At 40.4% G+C, this 27,237-nt stretch overlaps 1 protein-coding gene across 1 annotated transcript; it reads left to right on the plus strand.

Moving 5' to 3' along the window:
* Nucleotides 1-3,282: 3,282 nt before the first annotated feature.
* Nucleotides 3,283-26,686, plus strand: LOC101159209 (protein FAM222A). Its single transcript, XM_004074914.4, has 3 exons — nt 3,283-3,574; nt 14,157-14,325; nt 24,393-26,686. The coding sequence occupies exons 2-3, from the start codon at nt 14,196-14,198 to the stop codon at nt 25,742-25,744; spliced, it is 1,482 nt and encodes a 493-aa protein (XP_004074962.1). The 5' UTR covers nt 3,283-3,574; nt 14,157-14,195; the 3' UTR covers nt 25,745-26,686.
* Nucleotides 26,687-27,237: the final 551 nt, after the last annotated feature.

Consider the following 27,237-nt stretch of genomic DNA (forward strand, 5'->3'; position numbering starts at 1 on the left):
AAACACACGTTTCTCTTGTCTTGTCTTACCGGTTTGTTGAATATTCAAAGCAAAGATTTTCCAGATCCTTAATTATAAATGTGGTGTTGCGTTTGGTGGGTATCTGCATATTCATCTGACTCTTTAAATTTAGGTATCACTTTTGTTTAGAAATGCAAAAAAAAACACTTCAAAAAAAATCCAGGGTTTTCTTACAGAACATTTTTGCCATTCTAGCCAAAGTGAGAGTTTTCTTATTTTCAATCCAACATGTAATTAATTTGAAAACTTCTTTCCCATCTTTATCTTCTTGATTCAATTCAGAGCATCAGTTGGCATGGTAACCTCATTTGCCATCTGCAGGCCTCATTCAAACTGCAAAATGACACTCGAGGAGCTGTCAAAAAACATTTCAGTATTCCACAGCACCAGCGGGTCAGAACACTCTAGCAATGAATCTTGTTGCTTCAAAGTGCAGACTGTCTCTCTCTGACAATAAGAAATGGATGTTTTTGAAAGGATTGCTGTGTCAAGAAGAATGATCCGTGTACTGCACTTGACTGTCCAGCACATTCTGTTTCAGAGAAAAATTCGGGTTTGGAAAAGATGTGTGGAAGATTTGAAACATGATTTTTTTGTTTTTAATTGAAAACTGGAATTTGTTCAACATTATATGAAAACCAGGAAGCAATTTCATCTCTTGATGGCCAGAAAAGAAAAGGATTGTAAATTTCACTTAAAAACAGTGCCATTCTGCAACCAGGCATAGCTAGACTGGATTCTAAATGAATAGAAAAGCTGTAAGAGCTTTATAACTGTTTTGGAAATTGTCCATTGTGGCAGCAGTGGTATTTTAATTGACAAAAAAACAATAGAAAATGGAAAAAGTTTAAGAAAACTGCACTTGTCAGATACTTCAGAAGGAACCATTCATTTTGTTTTGACTCCTTCCTCACACTGAGTCGTAACTGATGGCATGAATAACGTCTTCCTTCTAATCAAGTGTAGCAGTCAGCCTTCAGAAAGTGACATCAACCTGCAATGTGCAACACCGCGACCTTGAAACTGTGGCTGCTAAAAAAGAATTCAGGCATTAAATTAACCGTTCACACCTGTGCTGCCATTTGAAAGTACTCTGCCCTAAAAAAGGTACATTTTATATTGCATGTGTGTGTGCAGCAAATCAACTAAACGTAGATTCTCCCACATGAACATTTACATCTCCTCAGGAATGCAGTCTCTGCACGCTGCAATGCCCTTAAACTTAACAGCATGTTCATTTTAGCAGCTGCAGCCCACTGTTATTAGATTTTAGCTGGGTGAGCAGTCAAGCATAGACTGTCATTTCTATCTGACTATGTCAAATACCTCATGTCCTTAAGGGTAACAAGACAGAAGGTTATTATATTGATAAATGTTCTCATTTTATGTGCATGGATCTCTTGGGGCAAATATATGTAGCGTGAATCAGATTTTTTATTTTCAACACAGAAACATGTGGTGTGGCGTGCTCATCCATGGGAGTAATGGACTGCAAATTACAAAGTTCCACATGTGTCTGTGATGTGTTGTAACAAGAATAACAAGCATCTTCTCTCTAGGTGTTTAAATGTTTCCTGTCACATATGAGAAAATGTACAACAATACTGATAATTCTGTTAAACAAAACTGTTTAAATGTCCGTACAAATACAAGCTAGAGCAGGGGCTCTGGGGCCACATGTGGCTCTTTTATTTCTCTATTGATGCTCTTTGGCTTTGCAGAAAAATGCTCACGATTTGAATATAAATAACAAGCTTGTTAGTAAAGTTCTTTCACTTGTGTTTAGATTTTTAAACAAAAGTGATCTTTCATGAGTAAAAATAACTGTATTTGGTTTTACCACTAAATTAAGAGGCATTGAGAACATGTGGAATATGCAACATGACGGTAAAAGGTTTGATCTATTGTCAGAGTGGTTTATTATTAGAATAAGTTTAAACTCTTGTCTTGTTGCTGTTCAGAGGCAAAGTTCTTTAAGTGTTATTGCTGGTAACTCTGCTACAGAGGGAATATCTTAATTGATGTGTTTTATTTTGAAAGGAACTTGTGACTGCTGCTGTCAAAAGTAATATAATAAAAAATATAACAATTAAAATTCAAGTAATGCAAATTTTTATGAGCTTCATTTTATAAACATATGGCTTCATGGCCACGAAACCACAAATCATTTTTTTCTTTTTATTTAACAATCAACAGGGAGTTTGCGGTTCTCGCTGGGTTTTGGACTGTAAGAATCTGATCCGAATGGCTGCAGACCCCCAAGGTAGAACTAGCTTTAAAGAAACAACAAGCACGCAAATTAAATAAATTAGCAGTAAAATAACTTTTAGATTCTTAGAAATTCAAATTTTAATGACGAAAAGTTGTTGTCTTTACTGAAACATGGTGCAAACATTTATGAGAGCATGTCAAATAGTGATGTGTCTATTGTACTGGTTTTAATTATGAATTTTGTGTCTTAAAGATCAATTTAGAGACCAAAGCACAAAATATTGAATATAGAATAACTGACACAGACTCATATTAATAAAAAGAAAAAAGTATCTTTAAAAGGCAAAACAACATTGAAAATGGGGACAATGACTAAGCATAAACATCAAAGTCTAGGCTACAAATAATCTGTGAAAAAGGATCAATGATTCTAAAAAGATGGTACAACATTTTAGTTTAATTCTATAAGAGAAGCTAGCAAAAAAAGCTAAATACTTCTCTACTAGCTGTAATTTCATCCTATTTTAAGGTTCCATCATTCATGAATTTCACAAAACATATAGTGACTCAGCATTCATAAAATCTAAAAAGACTAAATTATTTTTAAAAAATAATGTAAAGTTTTATAAAATAACATATTATCAAGTTACTTAGGAGATATGCCTATTTTTTAATCAAATTAAAACAGGTTTTGAAAATGCTTTTAGCATTATTATTGTGTCCAAACCAATGCTTTTTTGGCTAGCCAAAACTACACAAAACGTCTGACCATGCACTGAGTCAGCAGGAGTTTCAAGCGTTTGCTTTAATTTTAATCAATATTAATCAATCATCCGAGCCAATAAAAACTAAATATACGATATAGAAAACACGCTGACAGCTGCCCCCCTTACATTTTTAAGGGAAAGAAGTTCAATTGACGAGTTTGAGCATCACTCGAAGCCCCGCCCCCTCTCCCCTCTGATTGGCCGCAGCGCGTCAATGCCGAAGCACGACCTTGATTGATTGGCTCGAAGCCGGTTCCAGCAGCGCGAAGGGACTAGTTTGCCGTCCCTAAATCTCTCTCCGCCGCTCACACCGCCCCGTCGCGCCGCTGAGATGACACGCCAGTGGCTCCACGCGGCAGGTTTCACCGGATGAAACAGTCTTTTAGGCGAGCGCCGAGTATGTCGTGGAAGTACAGTTAACGGAGAGCCCCTTATAAATGGATTTTCCCTCCGAGCTTTCCAGAGCTCAGCAGCGAGGTCTCTGTTGGGGAGGAAAGACGCCTTCCGCGGAGGAGAGGAACCAATCAGCCGGGGCCAACCAAAGATAAACAAGCCTTATGAATACACCAAACTCTGTAAGACACGGACGGGATTCATTCCCTTCACTCATCTTTGTGGGCTTTGTGTCACAGAAAATGTTTGCTGGTTCAAAAATTCTTTTTGCCATGCATGTCCACCAATTGTTATTTAATTATGTACATTATCTAACAATAACAGAGAAATGGAGGGGAAAGATTTGTTCTTTGCATGTTTACTTACTAATTACGGCGTTCCAATTAAAGAAAATGTCATTATGATCAAACATTATTATTCTGATGAATGCATTTTGATTTAGTGTGCACACTAATTTAGTGAAAAATGTAGGGATTTTCTCTTTCCACTGTATTTAAAAGGTCTTTTTTTTAGGGCTGGTGGGCTTAGTTTATCTATATTTTTTCTTTTCTTAGAGCTGGTGTGTTGTGAGACATAATCTGTCTGCACATGTGCAATGAAAGGCGCTTAACATGTCAGCATCTCAGTGGAAGAGCTTTTGAAGTAAATTGTCGGCTGTCTCTGATGGTTTCCATTTCTATTGTCTGAGAGCCGGAGGTGGGATCATTGCACCTCACTGCACCGGTGGCAGCCGGGGTTGAAGGTTAGCCGCAGCAGAGGTTTCTATAGATTACTGGCCAGGTGTGAAATTCAAGCCTGCATGCTTTTTTTTCTCCCCCCTCTGCCTCCTACCACATCCTTTATTACTCTGAGAGATGGGATGTCAGAGCTCACCAGAGGCAGAGAAGAAAAGCCAGCTATTTATCATCTTTTTTTCCCCCCTCTTCTTCTTTTCAGAGTCTTTATTATAAAGCAATGCCACCCGTTTTGACTGTAGTCTCCTTTGTTCCCTTTTAAACTTGAATTCTCATGCCGCATCTCATTCCCAGTCACAGACGGAAAACTAGTCGTAATTACCTGTGCATATTTTACACGCCTGACAGGTGTGTTGCCTGAGCCTGAACTTGTTCTCCAGACTATTAATTTGCGATGTATCTCAGCGGTGGATGTGCAGGTATCCCCACAGGGGTTTCCCTCTGATCTCACATCACGCCCCAGCAGTAATTCCAAGTCTGTGAAGAGGAGGGAATTGTCATTTTGGCTGCCTGTTTCCCCCTTTCCTCTTTTCCTCAGGAGTGAAGCTGAGCTCTGATTTATTGTGAAGTTTCCCCGGGCTCGCTCAGTCTCCAGGCCTCCCGAATTACCAAACGAAGGAATCGGCTCCCTGCGAGAGTGACCTTTTTCTTGGGAGATTATTACCCAGGCCAGAACGGGGGTGGTGATTAGCGCTGTGTGTTTTCTTTTCCCCCTTGTCTTCTCTTGCCTCTGCTTCTTCCGGGTCTTCACCGAATTTCCTCAATGTCCACTGAAGGATGGAAGGAAGCAGACGGCCATCGGCACTCGCTTGTGGGGGATGCTTGTCAAAAAAAGGCCGCTTAGCCATTTGTCGGGCGCTGCCTTTGTAATCACCTTTTTTATCTTCTAGGGGTTGTCATGAGCAATCACAAGGAGGCTGCCATCTTTTGAAATCTGTCTAATTAGTCTTTTCCGTGCAACAGCATGATGGGCTGTGAGACAGAGGGTGGGGGGATCAGAGTTGAGGGCTAAGGACAGCGTGTCTTGGGTCACTGGGGAGAGCAGAACAGCTAAGGTCAGTGTTATTTGTGTGTTCAATGTGGTAATTGCTTTAAACAAATGATCCTCCCTGCGCCAAATTGCACTGGATGCTTCAACCTCTCACCGTGGACAGAAAGAGGCAGCAAGATGATGACATCGGCGCTTGGGTCCACAGATCAAAGCCTCTTTTGTTCCGCATTTTACATCGAAAATGAGGGAGCATCATTTAATCAGCAGCTTTTAATGATGACTCGATGGAAGGGGTGACCCTGAACTAACTCGCTGACAGGGCTGGACGGGCAGTTTGTTTAGAAAAATCTTCCAGGGTTGGCTGTCTTTTGAAAAAAAAGCACTATAAAACCTAAATAGTGCTCACCCACCCTTTAATATTGATTAAAGTCGAGGTTTTCTAAAGGCCAGACAGAATAACACCGTAGATTAATAGTCTGTCTCAGCATGCACAACCCGGATGAGGAAAAGATAAGGCAGTGTTTACTCTCTAAGACTTACTTTGTTGGCACTGGCCCACTTGCCCCATGCCGTGTGTTTTTTCTACCTTGGCAGTGGTGATGTCTGAGGGCAGATTTAGGTCAGGCGGAGGCTTTCTCCTCCCACCCAGGACTGTTTTCAAGACCTAATGGGTTCATAGCCCTGTTTATGCTCTGCAACTTCAAATGTAAGCTTTATTTTTAGAAATTATTGTTGTTTTCACAATTTCCATTTTGTCTACCAGTCTGTTGTCATGCAAAAAAATGAGTCGGAACATCTGGGAGGCACATCTGTATGACACTCTAACAAAGTGTTGATGCAGGTTAGACGGGATGGCAACCAGATATTTAGTAGATTTGCCATTTTGCTGCACAGAAAGACAAATATGGGGGGGGGGGGGGGGGGGGGTCATGTAATTCACATCAATTGAAGTTGTTAGTCTCACTCCGATCATCCTGTCATAAAAATGTTCCCAGTGGTCTTTTAAATATGACGATGCAGTTTTTAGCCCAAATCAAAGCAGTGTTGGACATAGTTTCTGCAGAGCGGCAGGAGTTTGGAAGAGATGTGGGAAGGACCCCGTCCCCCCTTTTCCCCTCCTCATTTCTGAGAGCTCTCTGTTTACAAGTTCTCCTGCTAGCTCACAGGCTCTTATACCAACCTACCTAACGTTACCGGTGCAACAAAAATGGCGAGCAATATTGGAGCTGTCTAGCCATACAGTTTTGCGCCAGATTCCAGCTCAGAAGAGGAAAACAAAGACGTACACGGTTTGTCTGCAAGTGGATCGGAATGGAGCGGAGCAGAGAGCTTGTGGCTCATCCATAACATTTTTTATGTCACAAATACAATCTTTTTCCAACCAAATTTTGGTAACTCTTCCTTCTACAGTACAGTACTTGTATGGTATCTACTTGGTACCTACAAGGTACTTGCATTGTACTTACGAAGTACCTACTGGGTATTTACTTGGTACTTGCGTTGTTTCTACATGCTACTTAAATAGTATCTACTGAGTTTTTATGAGGGCTACTTTTTGTGGTTCGTTGTTACGCGTTTCATGGTACTTGCCATGTGTAAGAAGAGAGTAGGTGCACAGACAGTCCCTTTTGAGTACCTTGAATATATTTGCCAAGTTTATTTTTGTTTCATGGTGCTTACCATGTAGAAAGAGACAGTATATACACAGAACGTACCCAACTTCACAACGATTTGAACAAATAAAATACTCAGAAATGCAATTTAAATCTTAATTTTGTTTTGATATGTCCTCTGGTATTAAAGAAATGGCACAAAAAATGTTAAAAATACCAAAAACACCATTTTCATCAGTGTGGCTCTTTAAATCTTTAAGGCAAGCTTTCCTGCAGTGAGAAGCTGTGATAGAAAGGGGGAAAAACTAGCCATGACTTCTCTGTGATTTATTTAAAAAATGCCAAACTTAATGTAGGAATAAATCTTTGTGTAGTAATAAAGGTAATGAAAAATCTACAGACGCAAAATCCCTTTTTTTGATGTTCAAGTTGATATTTAAAAGGTCTGCCGTTAAGTGAGAACTTTGTATTTTTTGTTTTGAAGACATAAGGAATTTTTCAGAATGTCCCTGCATGATTGAGATTTGTGCATGGTTTGTGCCCGAAGGCTGCTGTTGTCATATTGTGTTGTTTTTTTTTCTCCTTTCTCCTGAGACTGATGAGCTGAAAGTCTCCTACAGAGCGCCTGTGGAGGATTTTTTTTTAGTCCCTATTGAGGCAATATGATTTCAGACTTCTTTGCATCTTTGTAACTGTCCTTTTGTATGGTAGAGGCTCCAATGTTGATTTCTATCAGCCCCCCCCCCTCCCTCTCTCCCTCCAGCTAAAAAAGGCAGCAGGATTTACATCCAAATGAATGCCCTGGACATCTGTCTGAAAACTGCCCACAGATAAATAGCATACATTTTCTGCTTGCGTTTAAAATGTAAAGGAAATGCTTTCTAATGATGTTTCTACAGGAGCTAATCTGGATGGTAATGAGGCTCATTGTTATGAGCCGCAGGCCCGGAGTGTTGTTGCAACAGAGTGACTTTGGGGGTGTTTGGTGATCCTGCATGTGAACCTTTTTGTCCCTTTTTTCTTTACAAAAGCTGAGGGAAAACTGGATCTTTTCTGTACGGGTTTGATACCAATTATGTAAACTATTATAGAATTGAACCAGGCCAGCTCTCCTTATCAGCTAATCCAGAAGTAATAGATTCTATTAAAAATGCATGAGGGGATTGGGAGAGATCTGTGCATGTGCTCACGGTTGTATTGAGATGAATCCAGCAGCTGCTACAGCGCTGCTGTCTAATTCTCTGTATTTAAGACTGCTTGTCTGGTCTCCATTACTGACGGGTTACTGCAGAGCCTATTTCTGATTTTGAAATCCAGCTACAATACAACGATGATTGCTATTCATAGATTCAATCATACATATTCAAAGAGAGAGCCTTCTCTTCTTTATGAACTAATTGCTATTTGTTAGTTATTTATTTATTCCTTAAGCTACTTTTTTTCCCTTTCTTTTTTCCCCCACAACTGCTTATTTCCAGTTTGATTTGGAAAAACGTTAATATATAACTCGTAACAATCTACTTGGACCATAAAGGGACTTCTTTTTTACCAGGATTGTATTTAAGAGTGTTTAAAGACCCACTCTGATGAAAATTGTGTTTTTTGTGTTTTTTAAACCTTCTTGTGGCATTTTTCTGATAACGGAGGAAATTTATAATGAAAAATAAGTTTAAAATTGCATTTGTTAATATTCTTTTTCATTTAAATTGTTGTGAATCAGGAGCAGACAAAAAAATACCTATTGTGATAAAGAAAATACGCTGGTTGAGCCAAAAGCTCCCTGCTCAGCTCCATTCTGATGCGTCTACCTGCAGACAGATAGATCCACGTGCGTCTTTGTCTATCTCGTCTGAGCTGGCATGTGGCTCAAACATTGCTCTCCAAAGCTAGCAGGACAGCATGTAGACCAGGGCTGGCCAACCCTGGATCTGACCCTGGATGTGAAAGTGGGTTTCTCTGTGCCAACAACTTGGAGGCCAATTTCTAATGAACTACTGCCGCTCTGCAGAAACTATGTCCCAGACAACGGTAAAAATTGATAAAAAGCTTATCACAATTTATTTATTATTAACATAACAAATACGTGTTTGACCTTTGTTCTCAATACAGATGTTGGTTTTAAAGCCGACTTTCTGGATCTGTTCAAGGTGGAAAAACTTGCACTTCCTCACTGAAGCTGGTTTAAAAACAAAAGAGGCTTGTCAGTTTCTCCAGTTAACCACTAGGTGGTTTGAAAAAACATTGTTCCTGTTTACTGCAGTGTCGGTTCAGTACAAACTTACAAGCGGGAAAAACTTCCAGCGCTTATCTCAGGTTTATTTTTACCTGAGAGACTGAGACTGAAGATGGTATCCATGACAGTTAGGAGGAGGGCTCTCCTGAATAAATAGGTGACCATTGAATCATCCATTGAAAGCAAGGCTGTTCGATGTAAGAAAAACCGCAGCATTGGTGAACAATATTGCGATGATGATGTAACTTGTGATACATGAACAAATGGCAAAACAAAAACGGCTGATACATTATTTCCATTTTACTTTTATTTAAATAAAAATCAAAGTACCCTCATCTACATAAAAATAGTCCATCCAATTGGTGAAATGCACTAGGGGCTCTATTTGATTTGTTAAATACTTCATGCTGCCATGAAATTTCTATTTGTAAAAGTTTAAGGTAACCATTTAGTTTACGCCCTTTCAGGCTGATATTGATAATGGTAAATTTGCAATTTATTGAGCAGGTCTAATCTAAACGTATCCTCTTTGGATCATTTCCAACAACCACCTATTTGTCAATTAAGTTTGAGTTTTGGCGATCCAACCAAAATGGTGGGGACCACTGAGCTGGAGAAAGTCAAAATCTAAAACTAACAGCAGTGTTGTTTGCACACTTTGTGTCCATCTTCGTGTCCAGTCATAAGGGCGAAAACATCTTTTCATCTTTTGCGTTTCATGTTTGTTCCCATGGAGGCTCTTAGTGCCATCAGCTTCTGTCTTTGCTGCTTCAGTCGTTCATGTTGCTCAGAGTCATAAAAGACGGATGGATGCTGGTACCTGAGTGTTCTGGCTTTATTTTTTTCTTGCTTTTGATGGATATTGTGCTTTTGCTTTGTTCAACCAAACAAGTGCAACAATGCGCGTTTCATTCTGGCGTATTCTGAAACAAAAATTGATTGTCACGCGTGCCAGGATTTATCTGAACAGGCGTGCTCGGAGGGAAGAGGCTGTCACTGTAAGTTGTGCTTGCTTGATGGCGGTAGAGCTGTAGATGTTTCACAAATAGCCTTTTTTAATGTAAAGTTTGAAGCATTTCTTAGCCCAAGTCGTCCTCTTTGTGTTTCTTGTTCCTAAATAGTCTCCCAAAATGCTTTGGACAGACGCGCCCTCTCTTTATTTTCTACAACAAGGAAAAAAGCTTGAAAAAAAACCCAACATTGTCCGCATAAATATCAATATCACATGATGAGGGATGGCTAAGACAGATGATGTCGACTGATTCTTGCTATCTAGACTCGGCCTTCATCGTCATGCAGGTTAGAGGAGTCCTTGAAAGCATGAACGTCTTCAGCTCTGTAGAAGAACAAAGCTGGGTTGTGATCTGTCCTTGCAGAGGCTGGCACAGAGAGCTGCCTATAATGACTTTTTAAAACAACTCCAAATGACGTGGACATGTTAAATAAAGGTCCTCGCATAGACTGAATAAAGCTGCGACTATAAATGCCCTGTTTTATTTTGTGGCATTTCAGCTGCAGCTTCATTAGAGCAAAATTCAAAAGGCTGAGATTTAACATAATGCAGAATGAGAGGCGGAAGTATTATGGTTAACTTTGAGCTCATCCTGCTTTTTATTCTCAACTTTTAAAAAGTTTTTTTTTTATTCTCTTTCAAATTTAAACTCATTCTGGGTTCTTTTACCCTTTCTATAATAAAAATGTTTTTAAGTGAAGCCCTTCCAGGTCTCTCATTAAATCCTAAAGCCCTCTTTGATGTACTTTCTTCCAGCTGCTTTTTGTATATGGGGGGGGGGGGGGGTAATAGAAGGTATTCTCGTTCATGTCTCATTTTCTGCCTATGAAGGGATTTCCCTGGAGATGCCTGTAACTCTCTTGGGTTTCTGATTTCTCCCCCCTCGCCTCTTTTTTTTTATGATCTCCTCTGTGACAAATGTGTGGTTGTGGTGAAAATGCGGTTATTTTCCAAATGGAACCTGACCGTTCTGATGCTTTTAGCTCTCCCGATAGTTGTACTGAGATGAGACGGAGGCAGTTTGACGCAAGCTCGTCACCGGGAGACATGTGTTGAACAGGAGGCAAGATCAGGCGAGAGGGAGAAGAGGGATGTGGGCAGGAATCACTTAATAATTTCTCCTGAAAATTAGTCTATCGAAAAGCACTCTTGACTTTTAGGGGCTTTCTTTTTTCTTCTTTTAAAGGGAAGGTTGTCATGTTTCTGGTTCCCATCACTGAACATGCTTTGGAGTGGTTGATTTCCTTTAGCTGGCCTAAAGATCCTTAGCAGGAGATGAAAACAAACTCCAGAAGAGCCTTAAAACCAGGAAATCTGACAGCTAATTGCTGCGGGCTCTTATGAACCTTCTTGGGGACTAGTTTACTACAGTGGAACACATTGTTTTCACTGGATTGATTGATCACTGAGGTGTTTTGGGTTTAAAACAGCAGTTTGAGAACGTCTTAAGTCATTTTAATCAATTTCTCCTATTTTCTGGAGTATAAGTTGCAGGAGCTAGAAAATGCATAATAAAGAAAAAAAAACGTATCTTAGTTGCTCCATAATAGAAGTTTTACTTTTAGGGGGAAAAATTGGAACAAATTTGCCAAGCCTGGCAAATTGCTGCATTCCCACTGAACACATTTTTCAAATTCCCATCCGCTGCCTCTTTTGACGCGTGTCAAATTCAATGCTTGCCCAAAAACATGTTCATAAACTAGACGCTCCCGTCGCGTGTGGGAGGAGCTACTGTCGTGGTTTTAGCTTCATCACAGCATGGCAATTGCATTGACTGTATATCTCATTCACAATGTACGAAAGATACGGAGGAGAGATCAGGTTGATTTTATTTTGAAAAGCACTTCAAAAGCAGCAATCTTAACCTTCTACTTCAGGAGCTGACGGCGCTTTCAGCGGTATTTCCGTGTCTCTGTAATCTAGTTTGATGATTGCTGACCAGCAATAAATAAACAAGAATTATAATAAATAAGAAACCTATCATAAAGTTCAGGAGGAGAACAATCAAACTCTCCTCAATGTTTGTCTTAGACTCCACCCACTTACTGGACTGTTGCTGCGTTGTTTTTTTTTGCGTAGCAAATACTGACGCACGCACCTACAGGGCCCTCTAGTGGTTGTTAGTGGAAATAACTACCAAAAGGTTGTTAGTAGGGAAATTAAGAATAAATGAGCGAATTTATGCTTAGAAAAAAATCACAAATTAGTTGCTACTGTGTATAAGTTGCTCTGCTGGCCAAACTATGCAAAAAAACAGTGACTTATACTTCAAAACGTATAGTATGTTTTTGTTTTTTCAGTGAGCAAAGCTAGCGTATAGATTGTACAGACTCTCTCAGACAATCGAACATTCTGTCAAACCCGATTATTGCTGAAAACAGTCCCTCAATCATTGGCTCTCTGTCTGAAAGGATCAGCTCAATCCAGCCAGCTGTGGAGAGAAGCCGTACTGTTCAGACACTCGCTTTCATTTCCTCTGACAGTACTCAACTCTGCATCCAGCGCAGCCCGCTTTAGTGCACGGCTGCCTTTGGCTTTCTCTGCTGATCAATACGGCCGTAAATTTACAGAAGGAAAAGCCGGGGTCTGTGCGCTGCTCAGCCTGGTTGGGCTGTGTGCTTCCACGCCGCCCGGGGCCACAGCTGGATTAGTAATGATCTGTGTGATCGCGACTGACAGAGCAAGGTTGGTAATAGGAAAGAGCCATCATAACAACTAAGCAGACATTGGAGACAGGCTCATCATTAAGCAATGCACTCTAATATTCCGCCTCAGCACTTTGCTATTTTGGCTTTTTTATGTTTTCTTCTGACGCAAAGTGGATTTCTTTGTCTTGGAATGGAGAATGCAATAGGGTTTAGTGACCTCTAAGTGAATGTTTGAAGTTCTCGTCCACCATCGAGCTGATGCTTGTTGCATTAGGGATGAATGTATGCAGATAAATCAAAGTTTTTAGCTGCAGTCCCAAGACAGTCGTACTGATCAACAGACTGCGGTTTTGAAGTGCCAACTTTCATATTTGACAGAAAAAGGAGAATTTAAGGACACTGACTGTCCAATCAGCTAAAGCAAACATGACCTTACATAAACAAACTGATGGTATTATTTTGGTTAACTTTATATTCTTATACGGCTGTCGGCGATTAGAACTCAGCCATGACCTGTCAAAGACTTTACCTTTTTCAAATATAACTTGCTCTCATATTGGAAATATTTTGATAACATGACGTGTTCTTTAACCTTTTAACACCTTGAGCTTCAGCTCCAATATTCTTTGACTTACCCTAACTCTTCAACCGGATAATGAAGCAGAGAAAAGCAACTGATATGCACTTTACAGTAGTAAAGTATTTACGCAATCAACTTATTCACTGGAATTATGTAAACCCTAGAGCACTATCACCCTGTGATTTTAACCTGAGCTAAACTATTTACATGAATTTCCATATGTCGCATGTCAAGCAGTCTGTGCCACCAAGGAAGTCTCACGTGTCCCAGGAATGGGTGGACCAAAGACCAAGTTTCCAGTATCATTTTATTATTTTTTTTAGGAATCTTTTGTTCTCAAATTCTTAATTTTTCAGTAATTTTTGAGCAAGTTTTTAGGAACTTCCTATGTTTTTTTTTTCATTTTGTTACACAAAGTTGAAAATAAAAAAAACAATCCAATTTAGCATGTTTTGATCTATTTTTTTATGACAAGAACTTTTTGTTGGGCATATTATTATTGTTGCACTGCTCTGGCTCCAGTTATTTTATTTTTTTACCTGCTTCACACAGGAAGTCTTGGTTTGAATATTTTGGTTGGTATTTTGTCTGTCCCTTTTTTATATTTTTACCTGTTTGTCTGCAGCTGCAGGCCAGACAGAGCCAATACCATCAGGGTCTGCCTGTACAATGAAAAAAAAAACCTACAGTGTGTCGTGTAAACGTGTCGTCTGCTAGTTGCTTGACAGCCATGAAATATAGGACAAACAGTAAAGGATGATCCTTGAAATTCACTTCATTTTTTGCACCAATAACAACGTCCCTCATTCTCCTGTACTTTATGTTCAAACGTTTTAGATGTTTGTGTGCAACTTCAAGCACTCAGCCTGAGAGACTCGTCAGGTACTTTCAAAATAAGACCCAAAAAAAAGTTGTTTTTTTAATCTTTGGGTTGTTTTTGTTTTGTTTTTTAGCAGGAATATCCAGGCTGCATGCAGCCCCTGTGAACTATCATGCTCGCCTGCATCCAGAGACGGCAAAACTTCTCATCGCAGCGTTTGACCTGCACGCCCAAAAGCCTCAATGTCCCACCGCCGCCGTTACTGCTGCCGGCAGCACCGCAGCAACCATGCAGCCAGAAAGGTGAGTCCGTCCCACGACTTATGAAAAATAAGTCTCCGACAAAACCTGATCAGAGGTGTGTTTTTCCTGAACCATTTCTCTCTTAGTTCAAATTTCAAATTACATCATTTTCTTTTTTTATCAGAGATTTCTGCTGCTGTGAGGATATGTTCATTACAGTCACAAGCTTTTTGACGATGCCTGATAATTGGGTCAGTAATCAATGCTCTCCTGCAGTGAAAAGGCAGGCGGGTCAAAGTGGACTTTGAGTTAATCAGCTCTTCCACACAGGGATACTAATGATGCCAACATTCTGTGCTTTGTGTCAATGTTGCTTGACCTTCATTTTGACTGATTATAGTGCTGTTGTTGAAAGGTTGGCCAGCAACCCCTTTTAGTCCTGGGATTTGTGATTAGATTTCTTTAATGAAGTGATTAAATTTAGCAGATTAAGGTCCTGTTGGAAGGGCTTTTTAGTTTTTGTTTTGTACATTTAAAAAATAAAAGTCCAAGAGTTGTTCCATTATTTCTTGAATAGGTTTAATCTTGATATGTTGGAAACTGCTGCACTGCTTAGGTTTATTTCTGAAAATGATGCATCTTAGCTATGATTAAGATATGAAGCCGTAACTCTGCATCACCTATGATGTCTGTGTCTCTCTCTGCTATTCAGTGTGGAATATGTGTCGGTTTAGCTTCTGCATTTTCACAATTGAGGTTTTCTCTGAGAACTAAGCAAAAGATCAACATGACATTCCAGTTTTAATAATTATATTTGTCAGATATTTTGCATGTGCAAGAGGCTTGCGAGTGAGTAGAGGAGATGTCAGAAAAGAGCTAAAGCTATCAAAACATATGAGGACTTGACTTGGTTGACATGATAAAATGTGCAATTAAGGTCTTTCTTAGTTAGTCCTAGCCATCCATGCGTATTAAATTGTGGGGGAAAGAAAATAATGCTCTATTTCTCATTTCCCCAGGCTAAATACCTCCGTTATTAAATATTAATTGGGAATCAGTGGATGGCTTGTCTTCTAAATGCTGGAACAGAAGGACAGAGTTGGCCTCGGGCAGTATCGGGGATACATTTCGCATCCTGTTTACCTGCAGGGCTTCCACCCCCTCCTCCACCCCTCTTGAGTTTTATATACTGCGACTGTGTGTTGTGCAGGACCCTCTAGCCCCAGCCTGACGTTTGAAGCTCAGCCACAGGGAATGGACTCCCGATGGGAGCTCAGTCTGTGTGGTCCCAGCGTCTTCATCTTAAACGAGTCAAAGACGGTATTTAGCCACTGCTATCCACTCAAAACCCCTCAGTTGACTCAGGGCTCCGAATGCAAGCTCTTCCTCAGACACACATTCGCTCTTCTCTGAAATCTCAGCGTGAAAGCAGAGGCCGGGAATGCAGTTTTTCCCACGCTCGCCGGCCTGAGCTCGGGCTGCCTCTGAGAGGGGAGATTTTGCCCAAGCTGGGCCAAGCAGCATAGAAACAAATGAAGAATGACACTGGCGCACAGTAGTCCTCGCTAGAGACTCCTCCGGCACACATAACCAAGTGTTTAACCCTGAGGTTACTCCGTTCTAAGAGCACTGTTGATACAGAGGCTTATAACTCTGAGAAGAGGAGGCATGTGAAAATGGAGCTGAATGAGTGTCTGTGCTTTTGAGTTTTGCATGTTTGCAGAGAAAGGTCTTAAATAGAGAGGCTAGTGTGAGAAGAAAGCCCGCTTCGGCGTTAACACGTCCTGTGCAAAATGCAGAAAGCTGAGATTTGGACGTGGCGCACGGCAGAAGGTCATAGTTGTGGCAAATTCAAAGCCGGTGTGTTTGCTGTGCTTTTGCTAGAAGAAGCTACACTCTGATGAAAATTGTGTTTTTGGTGTTTCCAACATGGCCTTGTGACATAAAGGACTTATATAAAGTAATTAAGGCTTAAAGTTGTATTTCTTTGTCCAAATCAGGGTGAATTGGGAGCAGACAAAAAAATGATTGAAAAAGAGCTTATTTGTGACATAAAAAAATACTTTGGGCGAGCCACAAGCTCCCTGCTCCAAACTCTCAGCAACGGGGAGGGGAATGGGGGCGGGGTTGCTCCATGCAAATTGTCCTGCATCCAACTCAGGTGAATTTTTACTCAGGTAAAAACCCACTGTGCATAGCGTAGTCCCTGTTTTCTGCCCTGCAGTTCATCATCATTCCAGGGGCTTTTCCTGGACATTTCTGAACACTTTTGTCAGGAAAGGTTTTGCTCATTTTCAATGCTTTATGGAGACAATTACTCATCTTTTGTTGTTTAAATGTTGTTATTGACTACTTGCTGTATTGAAAGAAAACACTATTTGTTGATAATAAATAGTTTAAAGTAGAAAAAGACCCTTTTAAAATGTCTGGATCAAATTTAAGACGGTGGGTATTAAATAAGGTAATTTTAAAGTTCAATATTATTTTCATCCTAAACTTACATAGTTGTGAGGCAAAACTCACCAAATCACACACCTATCACAACTGATACTGTCTTTATCTTATTGAGAAATGGCATTCCACATTTGTGGATTTCATCAAATGGTTTAAAAAAACATCGGAATTCCAAACAAATGTGAAATTTCTGTCAAATCTTTGATGCAGTGGGCTTTACAGGGTTAAGAGCTTTAGATACTTTTTCTTATGGACTATAAAATGTTAAACATCTCAACTTATGGACTTCCAAAAGGTTTTGATGAATTGATTCCAACTTATTTATATGCTTTTAATCTTTGATTTATTAAGTTTTTATTGTAAAGGCAACCTTTTCTTAAACAGCAAAAAGCACAAATCAACTCCAAGACCTTTGAAATCAACTTGGATGGAAATGCCTGAGTGTTGAACTCCCTGAAATCACAACAAACTGCTCCTTTCATTTTAAAGTTTTTTTTTAAATGTTTTAAGAGCTGTGTTGGTTAATAATAAGGCAGTTAGGATCTGACATTTACTAAAAATAATGAAGCAGCATGATTTCACCTGCATACATAATAATGTCAGTGTTTGAAAGAAAGGGCTGAATTTTATTTTCAATTTGTGACCTGTATTTAGAGGGAGGACCTGGCAGCTGCCGGTTTAGCTGTTCGCTCAGGCTAAACGGCATGTAGTCGATTGCAGAGGCTCGTTTCAGACAGATGAATGAAGGCAGGACCAATTAATTACATGGTTCTAATGACTGGGCTTATTGGGCCAAATGGGTGCACGGAGGAGGTTGTCATAGTAACAGGGAAATGGGTTTAAAGCGCATTGTGCATGTGCAGAGAGCTTAGTGCCTAGTTATTAAGGTAGGCCGGAGTATTTTAAATATCAGGATTATTGCTGCGGTAAACAAGTATTTATGCCTGCTGAGAAGTGCGGCTCTGTAATTAACTGCCAGTTTTCGGAGGCATGTTGCCGCTGAGGATTTGACACTAGTAAACAAGTTATGTCCCCCAAGTGTCTAAAATATGTCTTAAGCCTAACAGTTGAGGAGCTGTGTTGCTTTATTTTTGATTTTTCCACCAGCCTGTATGGATATATTTGAGTTTCGTCTCAGATGAGGATCATATCTAGAAATTCTTGTGATTGTTTCTTTGAGTCGTTTTGCCGAAATGTTGGTAAATGTTGGTAAACCCAAAGGAGCGTGTCCAGGTCCTGATTCAGCTCAGCCTTTTGGGTTCATTTTTCCTATAAATTAGCGATCAACTTCACAAAACAATGAGGTCTCTGCTCTAATCGGAGGGAAGGTGGCTTCAAGTGTGACCACGGGAAATGGATTATCCTGTTTAAAGTGGTAGCAAGAATCCAGTGAGACTGCATGTGGGTGGAATAAACAGCATGGTTTCCAAAAGAAAAGCTTTATTCTGAACAGTTTTTATGTACTTTCTAAAAACCTGTAATACTTTAGAGCATAAAGACGCTTGCATAAAATCATAAATTAGGCTGTTAGTGCTTGGTAAAGGTTTATAATAGGCCCCCCACCCTCAGCTCTTTCTCTCCCAGCATGTCCCCTGCATGGAAGGAGGAAATGGGGATTAGTCGTTTCCTGTGAAAGTGTGCCAGTTTCGCTTGGTGTCGCATACATCCCAACTGAGAAAGCCTTACAAGCCGAGGGATTGTTGGGTTTGTCTTTATTCAAGCCGCATTACCCATCACTGCCATTCCGCTCGTTTTTGTAAGAAAAAGAAAACTACGAGGAAGGTTTTCAGCCCTGTGTGGCTCGCCTCCATCAGCCCCGGGGGCAGCGCATAAAGGTCAAAGAATGTTTAAGTGCTGCCTGATGGATCTGGCCAAGGCTGCTGGTGAAAAGCGGCCGCTCCTGGTCCGCTTGCTGCCTCCGCCCGCTGTCAGAGCAGGGGACAGGTACAGCGCTCAGACAGCAGGTTCGGGCCGATTAAGTGCTTAAGGTCAGATTGTGAATTATCTCCTTGCTATTCCTGACCAGACGACAAGCCACTGTCATTTCCCTGTTGTCATGTGAACACCTCCATTTTTGTTTTCCTCTCCCATCTTCACTTTACAGCGTTAAATGTGCTGTTCTCTAAATACCGGGCTGTCATCTTCCACTCCAATCATCTTTTGATCTATTGTAAAAGCACACACAGTGGTCATTTAATTATGATTATTTAGCCATATTAGAAATACCTGTGTCGTTTTCTAGGACAGTTTCTGCCGAGTTCATTAGAAATTCGCCTCTGAGTTGTGAGCAGGACTGTTGGCACAAAGCAATCCCGTCCATCCTTTCCCTCCCACGTCTTCATTTCCAAGTCCTCCCGCTAGCTTACAGCCTCTCACACCCCCAACCTAACATTGCTGGTGCAACAAAAATGGCGAGCAATATCCGAGCTATCCAGCCGTACAGTTTTGAGCCAGATTCCAGCTCAGACAAGAAACACAAAGACGTGCATGGTGCTCGTGTTATTTTCGAGGTGAGTGACTGTGAGTGTAATCTCTGAGTGCAATTGAAATGAGCTGACCTCATCAAAGCAAGCTCAGTTTTTCTTTTATTAAAGTTTTACATTAGACAGAGAGCTTGCTCTTTCAAATACCACCAAAACAATCCTTAATACCTTCAGGAATCTTTTTTTTTTTTAAATACTCATCTTTTTCCTTAATATGTCAGGTTCCTCCATCCTCTTACTGAATCTTTCTTTCCAGCCAACGTGACCTTTATTATTCTGTCAGGCTGAACATCATTGCGGTTGTTCTTGTCATAGGTTCTTAGGAGGCACTTTGTGATATTGTCTGTTGAAAGCAAATAAAACATGTTCTTAAAATAACAAGATGTCTTTAGAGTTGTGAGTTTTAGTTGGTGTTTACTCATACTTGCTAAATCGCATCCTAGTTTACCTCTAATTACCCTGGTTGTTGGACAGGACGTATCTGTTATGATAGTTTCTGTGATTTAGTTTCTTTTTTGTTGTTGTAAGAATTTAAAGTTTTACATTTGTGGTTTAATTTGTTTTAAACATCGACTTTAGTCAAAGTTCCTCATTGGAGAGCATAAGATGAGCGGCAGATAGAGTCCTCCTGGAAAAGTGACTGAAACAAAGGCTGTGAAATACAACACCTGCTCCTTGTTTTATAGTGTTACCCAATAAAATGGTTCATTTTCAACCGTCGTTTGTCGTAAAGAAATTCCCACTTTATTATTGGTATCTCAAGAGGAAAAAACCAAATGTTTTTACGGTTAAGGCATAATGGAGGATAGTTGCTTTCGTGAAGTGCGTTGATTTCTAAGAATGCATTCTTCGTATTCCATTATCTCACTTATACCATGGTCACTTAAATAAATATTCAATTGGTTTTTAGTACCGGTTATTTTTTCGGTTTGGATCACTTTTTTCAGAAAACGCGTACCATTTGTTATATGGAGCGGCGCGTTGACATGTTACCGTGACAACGCGCCACTTTTAGAGCTGAGCTGGCACCAACCTCGACTGCAGTGGCAAAGGAAAGAGATACGGTCAGGACCATAAATATTTGGACAGAGACACATTCTTTCTAGTTTTTTTTCTGTACATTACCACAGTGAGTTTTAAATAAAACAACTCAGATGCCATTGAAGTGCAGACTTTCAGCTTTTATTCCATGAGTTGAACAAAAAGATTGCATAAAAATGTGGAAAACTACAGCATTTTTAAACACAATCCCTTCATTTCTATGAGACCTTTTTCTATAGGTCTCCGAAGATTGCTCTAAACTTTTCATATGGATTTAGGACAGACATTTTTATTGCATTCATCCATTAAAGAAATCAGTTCACAGCTCCAATATTGCTCACCATCGTTGCTGCACCGGTAATGTTAGGTTGGCGTCGTGAGGGGATGTAAGCTAGATGATGGGAAGTGGGGGCAGGATTACTACACCTACAACTCGGAGGTAAATTTCTAATGAACTACTTCTGCTCTGTTCCCAAAAACAATGACAGACCATTGGGAATGCGTTTACAATAGATCAAAAGATGATCAGAGTGGGACTTTTGTAATAAAGCAGCAGGCTAATGTCTTAGGAAAAGCTTGGTTTATTACTTTTAACTGGAATTGTAAATATCTCATAGAAGACTTGACATGTTTGAAGTCTTTTATAAAGTCCTCTCCTTTGTTTGTTTGCTTTTTTTTTCCATATGCATGTCACATAGCGGTGGCACTCGGATGATAAATGTGAATCCAGAGTGGCTATTTGCTAATGAGGTTTCCATAGTATCACATTAGGCAGGCTCAGTGAGAGGTGCAGCTGTGTTGTGTCTTTGTGGCTCTGACAGGGCTGTAATCGGTGGACTAACAATATCAGACACCCTGTGAAGACGTGTCGGCTTTCAAAGGGTTTGAAGTGTTTATGGAGCAGCGAGTCAGCTGCACAACACACGGGGTTAGCACTCAGATTTTACCTTCAGGCTTAAACCACGGATTTCAATTTGATTTAGTGAATTGTCTTTTGTTTTGGACTGTGCAGGATTAGCAAATGTGGAAAATGTGTTGCAATCTTCTTCTATAGGGATGTAAAAGTGAAATTATATAATTTTTTTTTTTTTTGGTCTGTCATTGCTTCTAGTCATCTGAGCTCTTGTCAGGAATTTGCGATCCTCCTCCTTTAATCTTTTTACCGCCATGAATAAAACATTTTCAGCTGAAAGCCAGAAATTGTCATTACAGCTGACTTTTTTCTGTTCCCTCTTCCTCAGGATTGTGGGACGAGCCGAGCAGGCCGAGCTCGCGTCTTGATGTATGCAGTGCAAACATCTCTCCGGCATCCCAGATGCCATTGTTTTCTGTAGCAGCACTACACTTTGATACATAATAAGCAGTGTTTTGCTTTGTTGGATTTCTCTAAAGAATTCACCCGTGCTCCCTGCATGAATGCTCTGCCGGGAGATTGCTGGATGGATTGAACGCTCCACCTTGCCTCTTTTTCTCAATTTTAACCACCCAATTTATTTCTTTCATGATGTGAATCTTGTAGATTGACTCATTTTCACAGTCGGGAGGCTCACTGTAGGATCAAAATGAAATGAACTCCCAAATCAATTTCAAACGGGAACAACGAGTGAGCTCTCCCCCGCATAGCTGGAATTGGTTTTGTTATTGAAAATGAAATGAAGTGTTTTGTTTTTATTTTTTTGGCCCCTCATTGCAGATTACAGCCCCGCGCTGTGATTTCCACTGTCTCACTGTGCGATCCAGGTTAATTTTAGTGGCAATTTCTTTTCTTTGTCAAAAAAGAAAAAAAAAAATTCCCATAAAAGTGTCACGCTGAAAGGTGGCGGCAATTTCTATCAGGTAATTTAATGTTTTTCAAACGAGGCGCTTTTTCCGCCTTTTCCTTTCTTGGAAGGAGTTAAGCAGCCATGAAATAGCCAGAAAAATAGTGTTTAGGTCCAATCTTAGTTTGTTCAACGACTTTCCTGCACACAATTCAATCAGTGCGGCTCCAGGTTGTTGCTTTTTGTATGTGTTTTTTTCTTTTCTCCTTGTTCATCAACAGAAATTTCTCCTGCAGTCTGTACTCCAGGTTTTTTCAGTGGGTTTGATCAGCCCATATCCTGTTTTAACGTTATATAATCTTAACTTTTAATCCAGTTTTTATTTTTGTGCTACCTCAAAACAGACATGTTCACCTCTTGATCCTCCGGTCTGTTTTAAATTGTTTTGGAAGATGCTCCGCCCCTGCTGTCCACAGGTCTGTTCTGATTGGATAACAGCTTAGGCACCACGTGGTGACTGCCTTTTTATCAGGTTAAAGTAAAGAGGGCAGACCTGCTTTATTCATATGCAAAGAAACAAAAATGAGTGCCATCATGAATTAATATAAAAGATTTGGTTTGCATGAGATTCCCCTCAACAAGCACATTTACATTGAAACCGTTTCTCCACACCAAAGCATGACCGTATTATAAAGAATAAAAACATTGTTTCCTTATTAAGTTTATATTATAGGAAAGGTGCTTTAACCCCAGAGAACCCAAGAACGCTTTTCTTTGGGGCTTTTAAAGTTAATTTGACAATGGTTTTTGTTTATTCATTTCGGGTAGCAGCAATTGACAGCAGCCAAAAACTGAAGTGAACAAATAAAAATGAGTGTGACAGACTGGCGTCCTGTCCAGGATGTCCCCTGCCTTCGCCCATGAGTGGTTGGGATAGGCTCCAGCAGCCCCGTGACCCCGAAAGGGACAAAACGGGTTTAGAAGTTGAATGAATAAATTAATGAAAAACGGCAATCAAAGTTCAGTTTTTGTCTTTTTATGATAGTTTATTTAAATGATACTGTTTTTGAATTTCCAAAGAATGAGTGATATTGCACTAAATACCTAATTCCTGTTACCTCTCGTTATAATGCTTTTGTTTACTATTTTCAGGAAATGTAGTAAATAGGTGTATTTTCAACTCCTTTTTATTGTTAGAAAGCTGCTATAGTTAGACTTTATGTGAAGTCACTGAAAACATGTCCTACCGTTTATGGTTTGAAAATCCCTGCTCCCTCACGTGTTCTTTTTTTTATTTATTTTTTTAAAATAGAGAAAGCAAGAACATTGTAATCTATCAAAGCAATGTACAATTTATTATGTGCTTTTTCAATAAAAACTCAATTTGAAAAAAATAAAAAAACAGAAAGCTGCTATACAGTTCATTTTTTTTCAGCAGACTCCTGGCCAGTTAAACATTCCTACAAATAATCTTGTAGCAAACCCAGATTTATATTATTTTTGTTCTGACAAACTATAAAGACAACCTATAGATCTGCGTTTCTGCAGAAAAAAAAACTGCATTCACTGCTACCTGGAGTGGAGAAACTGCAGAAGAAATGTATAGCCCTATGGCGAGATAGATCTACCAAGAAAACAGTAAAGGATTTCCCTTTACTGTATATCTCAGCACTTTATTACACCTACTGGTTTTCAAAACAAACACATTTGAGAGAGTTTTTCTTTTTTGTTTGGAGTTTAAACATTAAGCTTTCACAATAAATGCTGTTATTTTTTCAAACAAAAATCTATTTCATTAAAGTAATTTCTTCAATTCTACTAGAAATATTCTTTTTCAGTCTTGAATTTTTTGTGGAACATAAATCTAAAATGTTATAAAGACCCAAAATGAAGTCGATTCACTTTCAACATCTGTCTTTCAGTTATGGAATACATGTACCGTATATAACTCTGAATTGAGATTAAGGCATTTCAGACAGAATGTGATCAATCATTTCAATGATTTTTAATAACTTCTAAAGGGAAAAAAAAAATTTTAGGTTTGTTTTGTTTAGGTGGAATTTTATCCAGTTTTAAGAACAGAATTGTGAAAATACTGATGGGAAATCTTTTTTTTTTTAATTATTTAGTCTTTTGTTTTATTGTCATTTCTGTTTCCATTGGGACCCTCTATTTAACTGTTTTTCTTGTTTAAAATTTACTTTTACTATTCTCGTATTTTGAATTCCCCATGTAAGTCTGTGCCAAGACTCAAAAGGTTTACAGTAATCAAACATTGAAGTGTTGCTTTCCAACAGCATTCTTCCCTGTAAGCGACTAGACATTCAATGAAAACTGAAAATAGGAAACTGCCTGTAGTCTAATCCTCTTCTGTTTGCTTTCGTTGCAGGTGAGCCAGCCTCCGTGACATCTCGCTATCCCTCTCCTGCAGAGTTGGATGCTTTTGCCCAGAAAACCGCCAACAGTCCGCTGTCCATCAAAATTTTCCCATCGGACGTGCGGGTGCCACAGCATAAACAGCTCAACAAAACGGTTAACGGTTTAGACACGACGGGCCAGCGCTATAGCCCGTACTCGCAACCGCACTCGAGAGGCTATCAGGGTTTGCTGGCTGTAGTCAAAGCCTCTGTGGTGGTCAAAGGTGTGGTGAAAACCTGCGAGGGCAGGAAGACTAAACATGCAAACTCCCAGACGTCCGTGACCCCGTACAATAATCCTCAGACTAACGGCTACGTCGTCAGACATGGGCATAAAGCCTATCATATAAGCTCATGTAAGCCCACTGATGTACCCAATGAAACACTTTGTTCCACTGCAGGAATGGCCTCCAGAGATCAGAGCCTGGCCCCCCAGTCTGAGCTGGCAGAAGTTCAAAGCTTGATGAGGAAGATAAGTCGAGTTCCCCACAGCCAGGCCCTGCAGCTGGGGGGAGAGGCTGGCGTCAGCCCCTCGCTGCAGGCCGTCGCAGCGGTGGCCCATTCAGACTCAGACTTTGCTTTAGGCGTGCCGCCCCAGAGCAGTCTGGCGTTTGCTGGGACGGTTCCCCCCGCACAGGGCTCAGATACGGCAAAATGTGGATACTTGGAGAGGGGGGATTTCACTGTGTGGCAGCCAAAAGCTCCGATGCAGCAGCCCTACCAGCACAGAGCAGTGAGGATGTACAGTGCTCACAACACTCAGGGGCACCGAGCAGCAGATGCCGGCGTTGGCCAGTCTCCCGAAACCTGCCTCCCGCCACCATCCTCCTCACAGCTGCCATATAGGTGGCACCACGGAAATGTGGGTGCTGGGCTGGAGCGAGCCAGCAGCTCCTCCTTGAGCTGCACCCCGGCGCAGGAGGAGCAGGCGGTGGGGCAGTACTTCGCCCCTCTCTGGGACAACCAGACCAGCGACTGTTACACATCTCAGGTGTTGCCAACAGGTTCAGCCAGACCTACCGACATGGAGCTCCACCTCCATCATACTAACCACCACCAGATCCAACAGCACCCTCCTCTTCCTCTCCCCCACCCCCAAGTCTACAGCGCAGACCAGAACCTCTGCTGTGGGCTGCCCAGTTTTAGCCTGTGCCACGCTGCGGTCCTCAGCAGCAGCCTGCAGTCTCTGGAGTGCCTCATCAGTGAGATTCACCCCCCCTGCATCAAAGAGCGAATGCTTGGCCACGGGTACGAAGCCATAGGGATGCCTCAGCTGCTGGAGCACCAACCGCAAAACCACATCCAGCTGCCAGTGTACAGATAGGCGAGGAGCTGACGCGCTGCAGGACGGGATAAACGTTCCGTTGAGACATCTATAGGAAAAAAGACATGCCTTCTTTCATTTGTGCATGTATTGGATGGCTTGTTTTTTTTTTAAATGTGCCTGACCAAGGTAAAATGATAATCACGATTTGCAAAACAGGTTAAAGCTGAGGATTCATGTTTTTATTTGGGTGTTGCCATACAAGGGGGACTGCTGTTGCAAATCTAACACTTTGTTTTTTACAAATAATTTGTTGAACGAAGAAAAATTTGGAGCATCTATTGTGTTTCTGCATAAATGAATGGAAAGAGTCCTCTGCAATCTGCTTTGATTATTTAGTTTTGGCTTGTTTTTGAGACATCCCTGCAGCGTTCTCAACCAAAATTGAATGTTAATATACTTTTCTGGTTTCCAGTTACACAACTTTTATTGAAATAACGTATTCATGCTCAGCTTGTTAGGACTGTTGAATATCCAAATCAACACTGTGGCAGTCAGGCCAAACGGGCCCTTGTGTTGTTGTTTTTTTTTGTTTTTGGTGGAAATTTTCTAAAAGTGAAGTGTTTTTGCCAACATTTTTATGAAATGAAAGGGTTTTTCTGGAAGGGTGTTACTCTGTAATGGAGGACCATGTTGGAGAACATAATCATTTACTGTTTTCTCTGTAGGGCTATATAATATTGGAAGAGTATGAGTGAGTAGTTCTTCGTTTGCTCTGGTTTTGTAATACTATGTAAATCTATTTATGTTGTAAGCTATATAGCAAATTGTCTAAAATTATAAAGTGCAATTATTATATACGAACATGTGAGCTCTATGAATGATGTTGATGGAATAAGTCCTTGTTTGCAGCGCGTGACCCCATCCCCTAATCCTGCACCCCTTTTTCTGTCTCTTCTTAATAAGGAATGTCAAGTGAATTAAATTTTCTAAACCCAGTAACTGCTGTGTTTTGCACTTTTGGATTTATTATCCATAAATATTATTTAGGAATCAGATTTTTCGGAGGGGTAAAAACTAACTTTCATCCCTTTATATGCAGATCCGAATCTTAATGTCGTGTAAGGACCCTGTTTTTAATGATTATATAACAGCTCTCCTTATTTGGCTTCATTTGTTTTACCAAATTGGCGGCTTTAGCAGGGAGGGAGCTTAAATCACCTAAAACATAAAATGCAGCGGCACTTTAAGGGCGCCCATTAAAAAAGGAATTACCCGCATGATGTGAATAACGACGTTAGAAGCATTGTAGGGAGGAAAACTGCTGCACCAATGGATGACCTCATTTTTTAGATTACAAATATGGTCGAGTTAAAGGTCAGCCGTTTTGTCATTGAGGCTTTGTTGGGGGGGGGGGGACTCTACTTTGCTGGGAGTTTCTCTATGTTCTCCTGCAGGGCGACGGCCATGTTCAATGTTTCAGACGACGGGGGCAGTTTCCTTTGGGGACAGGAACAAAAACCCACTCTGGCTCCTGGAACACACTTCAGATA

Source organism: Oryzias latipes, chromosome 12 (assembly GCF_002234675.1).
Source record: "Oryzias latipes chromosome 12, ASM223467v1".
Classification (NCBI taxonomy): domain Eukaryota; kingdom Metazoa; phylum Chordata; class Actinopteri; order Beloniformes; family Adrianichthyidae; genus Oryzias; species Oryzias latipes.

What these genes read in the sequence shown, in the direction of transcription:
- LOC101159209 (XM_004074914.4), top strand. Translation starts at nt 14,196, where the DNA reads ATGCTCGCCTGCATCCAGAGACGGCAAAACTTCTCATCGCAGCGTTTG. An exon ending in GCAACCATGCAGCCAGAAAG is followed by an intron (nt 14,326 to 24,392) that starts GTGAGTCCGTCC and finishes CTTTCGTTGCAG; the next exon opens with GTGAGCCAGCCTCCGTGACA.